General features: G+C 61.5%; 1 protein-coding gene across 1 annotated transcript; it reads left to right on the plus strand.

Moving 5' to 3' along the window:
* The first annotated feature begins 330 nt into the window (after positions 1-330).
* On the plus strand, positions 331-3,425 carry LOC137447769 (uncharacterized). Its single transcript, XM_068151643.1, has 2 exons — positions 331-2,274; positions 2,405-3,425. Exons 1-2 carry the CDS (start codon positions 1,858-1,860, stop codon positions 2,600-2,602), a joined length of 615 nt encoding a protein of 204 aa, XP_068007744.1. The 5' UTR covers positions 331-1,857; the 3' UTR covers positions 2,603-3,425.
* Positions 3,426-3,631: the final 206 nt, after the last annotated feature.

A 3,631-nucleotide genomic window follows, 5' to 3' on the forward strand; every position in this document is an offset into this window, starting at 1 on the left:
CCAAAATTCTTCCTTATTAAACGAATACAAGGCAGAAGCAGTTTACAAGAGGAGCCAGGGACTCTGTTACATCAATCTGCTAGATGTCTGAAGTCTGACCCTCTCAGGTCATAACAACCACTCCTAATCAAATATCTGCCCTCCTCCAACAGCACTGCTGCACTGAGTTCCCATAGTTCACAAACCATCCAGGTCAACACTGTCTCCTTCTTACCAGTCCAGCAGTGCTTGGAGCTCAGCTCTCCAAGATTTAACCCTTCAAGCCACAAGGGCTAATGAACTGTTAATGAGCTGCTAATGAAACCATTTGTGGGGCTGCTCCCAAGTGACACAACTTTCCACACAGCCGAACTTGGCCACTTGGTTTTCTGCCACAAGACTGCCAGCGGCAGATGTGAGGCTCCCAGCACAACTCTGCCATCGCACCACTGCTGTGCCCAGCCCCAGCGTGTGTGTTTCAGTGTCACCAGTGCTGGAGGAGGACGCTGGGTGAGACACACAGGCTGGGTGCCAGACAGAGCACACAGCACCTTGACTGTCCCTTCATGCTGGGATTCTGTGACCTCAGCAGAATCTAGGAAACACATTGAGCCCCTGAGCACCACCAGGCCTGGCAGAGACAGGAGAGGAGGCTGCAGGGTGCATGTCAATACTGAACTGCTGTGACACTGGCTGGGCCTGATGGATGCTGTCTGACACTGACTGTCCCCTGCCTGGAGGTGTTCCAGGCCAGGCTGGATGAGGCCTTGTGCAGCCTGTGCTGGTGGGAGGTGTCCCTGCCCAGGGCAGGGGCTGGAGCTGGAGACTCCACCACCTCTCTGGGCAGTCTGCTCCAGGCTTTTGTCACTCTCACTGTAAAGAAGTTTCTCCTCACCTTGAGGTGAAATCTTCCATTGTTCAAGCTTGAACCTGTTGTTCCCTGGCTTATTACAGCCACCAAAAAGAGCTTGGCCCCCTCTACTTGACCCCCACCCCTCAGATATTGATAGATATCGATCAGATCCCCTCTCAGTCTTCTCCTCTCCAGACTAAACAGCTCCAGGGCTCTCAGTCTCTCTTCACAGGGGAGTTGTTCAAGTCCCCTAATCATCCTCGTGGCTCTCTGTTGGATTCTCTCCAGCAGGTCTCTGTCTCTCTCGAACCGGGGAGCCCAGAACCGGGGAGCCCAGAACTGGACACAGTATTGCAAGTGTGGTCTCAGCAGGGCGGAGTAGAGAGGTAGAAGAACTTCCCTAGACCTGCTGGGCACAATTTTCTTGATGCCTCCCAGGATCCCGTTGGTTGCTCCTCCTCTTCTTCCTGCCCTCGCCCGAGACTCTCTGAGCAGGCCATCTCCCGGCTCCTCACCAGCTCTGCTTGCCGCGGCTCACCAACCTTCCAGCAGCTCGGCCGGGCCGCCGCAGTTCCGAGACGAATCCTCCTCCTCAGTCGCTGCCGCATCCTCTGTCGGTGCCCCGGGCCACGTGCTGAGAAGCAGGAGGCGATGCCTGTGTGCTGGGAGCTGCTTCGTGGGCAGGGGCCGCGCCGCCGAGTTCCCTGTGCAAGGGGACAGCCCTGGGCTGCGGCTGGCTCTGCTGCCAGGGGAGATGCCCAGTGCGGGCGGAGGGGCTGGGGGCCCGCGGTGGGCAGTGATTGTCCCGGTACCCTGCGTAGCACTCCGGGCGGCTGCTCTCTAGCGTGCAACCACAGCTCTCCAGCAGGACGTTCCCCGCCGCCCCTTCTGGCCCACTCCATGCGCAGCTTTCGGCCCCGACTTGTTGAGCAGACTTGCCCGGACCCCGGCTCCCCTGAGACGCCCCGAGCCCAGCTCCCTAGGCTTTCGTGTGATTTACGTGCAGGGTATTCCTTGAAGGAAAGATGCCTTTACGTCTCCGGGGCTCTTGCGCCGAGCTCCCTGCTCCGCGGATGAAAATTCCCCCCCGAGAATTCTCTGTGTCACGGCTGCTGGAGGTCTTTCAATCCCGCGGAGCCGTCGAGGTTCAGAAGCAGGGTCCCAGCAGGGTGAGGCACTGCGAGTGGCATCTCAGCAGAGCGGAGCGCAGGGCAGCATCCCCGGGAAAGGCGGCAGAAGTAGCTAAAGAACGGGTGGCGAGGGGTGGCTCCCGCTGCCCGCCCCGCCTGCAGCAGGCCCCGAGCCCGGCCCCGTCCCGCCCCCGGTGGCCGCGCTCCGGCAGTGGCGGAGCGGCCCTGTCGGGCGGGCGGACGTCGGTCTGGCTGTGGCGGCTCTGCAACCTCCTCATGGCTGCGTTCTTCGGGCTGGCGGCCGCCGTGCAGGTGAGGACGGTGTCGTCTGAGCTGGCAGCGCCGGCGGCCCCGCTGCGCTCCTGTGCGGTGCCCTCCCGCAGGGAGTGGCCCCGGGCCAGGCGACCGCTGCGGGGTCCCAGTGCGCATCTGTCCGCCACAGGTGAATGACCCCGACGCCGGGCTCTGGACGGTGAGGACGGGAAGCGCCGAGCAGCTGCAGCGAGGCACATGCCGGCTTCGGGGCTGGCCCTGCCCCGCGGCCCCGGCCGCCCTCCGCCCGTCCCCGGGCTTTCTCGACAGCCCCAGCTCCGCTGTGCTGCGGCACCGCCGGAGGACGCCGCCCGCTGCCCTTAGCTGAACAAGAAGGCGGCGGGAGAGCGATCGCTGCCCTGCAGCGGCGGCTGAACCCGCTCGGTGCTTGCAGGCTGTCTCATTCCGCCTCACTTTCGCCCTTGCCCCGGGCCCAGCCTTGGTTCCCCGGGCAGAACTCACCGAGCTGCTCCTCCTCCTGCCGTCGCCCGGGACTCTCTGCCGGGGCCATCTCCCGGCTCCTCGCCAGCTCTGCTTGCCGCGGCTCACCGACCTTCCGCCAGCTCGGCGGGGCCGCCGCAGTCCCCATTGGAAGTCTCCTCCCTGTCTGCCGCCGCAGCCTCTCTCAGTGCCCCGGAGCCGGTGCTGAGGGGCAGGCTGCCCTGCTGTGTCTGCCAGCCTTGGGCTGTGGCAGCAATAGGCGCTCTGCTGCCAGGGGAGATGCCCAGTGCGGGCGGAGGGGCTGGCTGCCCGCGATGGGTGGCGAACGACAGGGGAGTAGGTAATAGATGATCTTCAAGGTTCCTTCCAACCCAACCCATTCTAGGATGTATTTAGATGATTGAGAGTGGCTTGGCAATATCCTGTGCCAGCTCCCTCAGGACTCTCAGGTGGATCCCTCTTAGCACGGTGGCTAGATTGACTTTTGCCTTTCTCTTTTTCTCTCTGCATGAGCTAACCCAAGGACTCTGGTTGTTCCTGTTTCTTCCCAGAGATGCTTCCATGGACCTCATCTCATCATGGCGGTCAAGCGTTGAGCAAACACTGCCAGAAACCCCAACAGAGCTTATCACAGGAAAGATCTTTATTGATAATAGGAAAAGGGGAGGCTGAGAAAGGAGGAGGGGAGTGGTGCTGCTAGTGTGGGTGGACTAAGGGGGATGGGGAGGGTGGGGGCAGTGAGGAGGACACAAGGGATGGGGAAGAGGGCAAACAAAGGAGGGGGGGGGGGTGGTGGAGGCTCTGCTGATTTTGGAGATGGTGGTGGGAAGTGATGGGCAATGATATCAATTGTTCTGGCTGGGAATGTGGGGTGCCATGTTACACCTGTGACTGTGTGGATGCAGAGCACAGGCTT

This window comes from Melanerpes formicivorus, unplaced genomic scaffold (genome assembly GCF_026170545.1).
Source record: "Melanerpes formicivorus ecotype bairdi unplaced genomic scaffold, bMelFor1.0.p_v2 SCAF_21, whole genome shotgun sequence".
Classification (NCBI taxonomy): domain Eukaryota; kingdom Metazoa; phylum Chordata; class Aves; order Piciformes; family Picidae; genus Melanerpes; species Melanerpes formicivorus.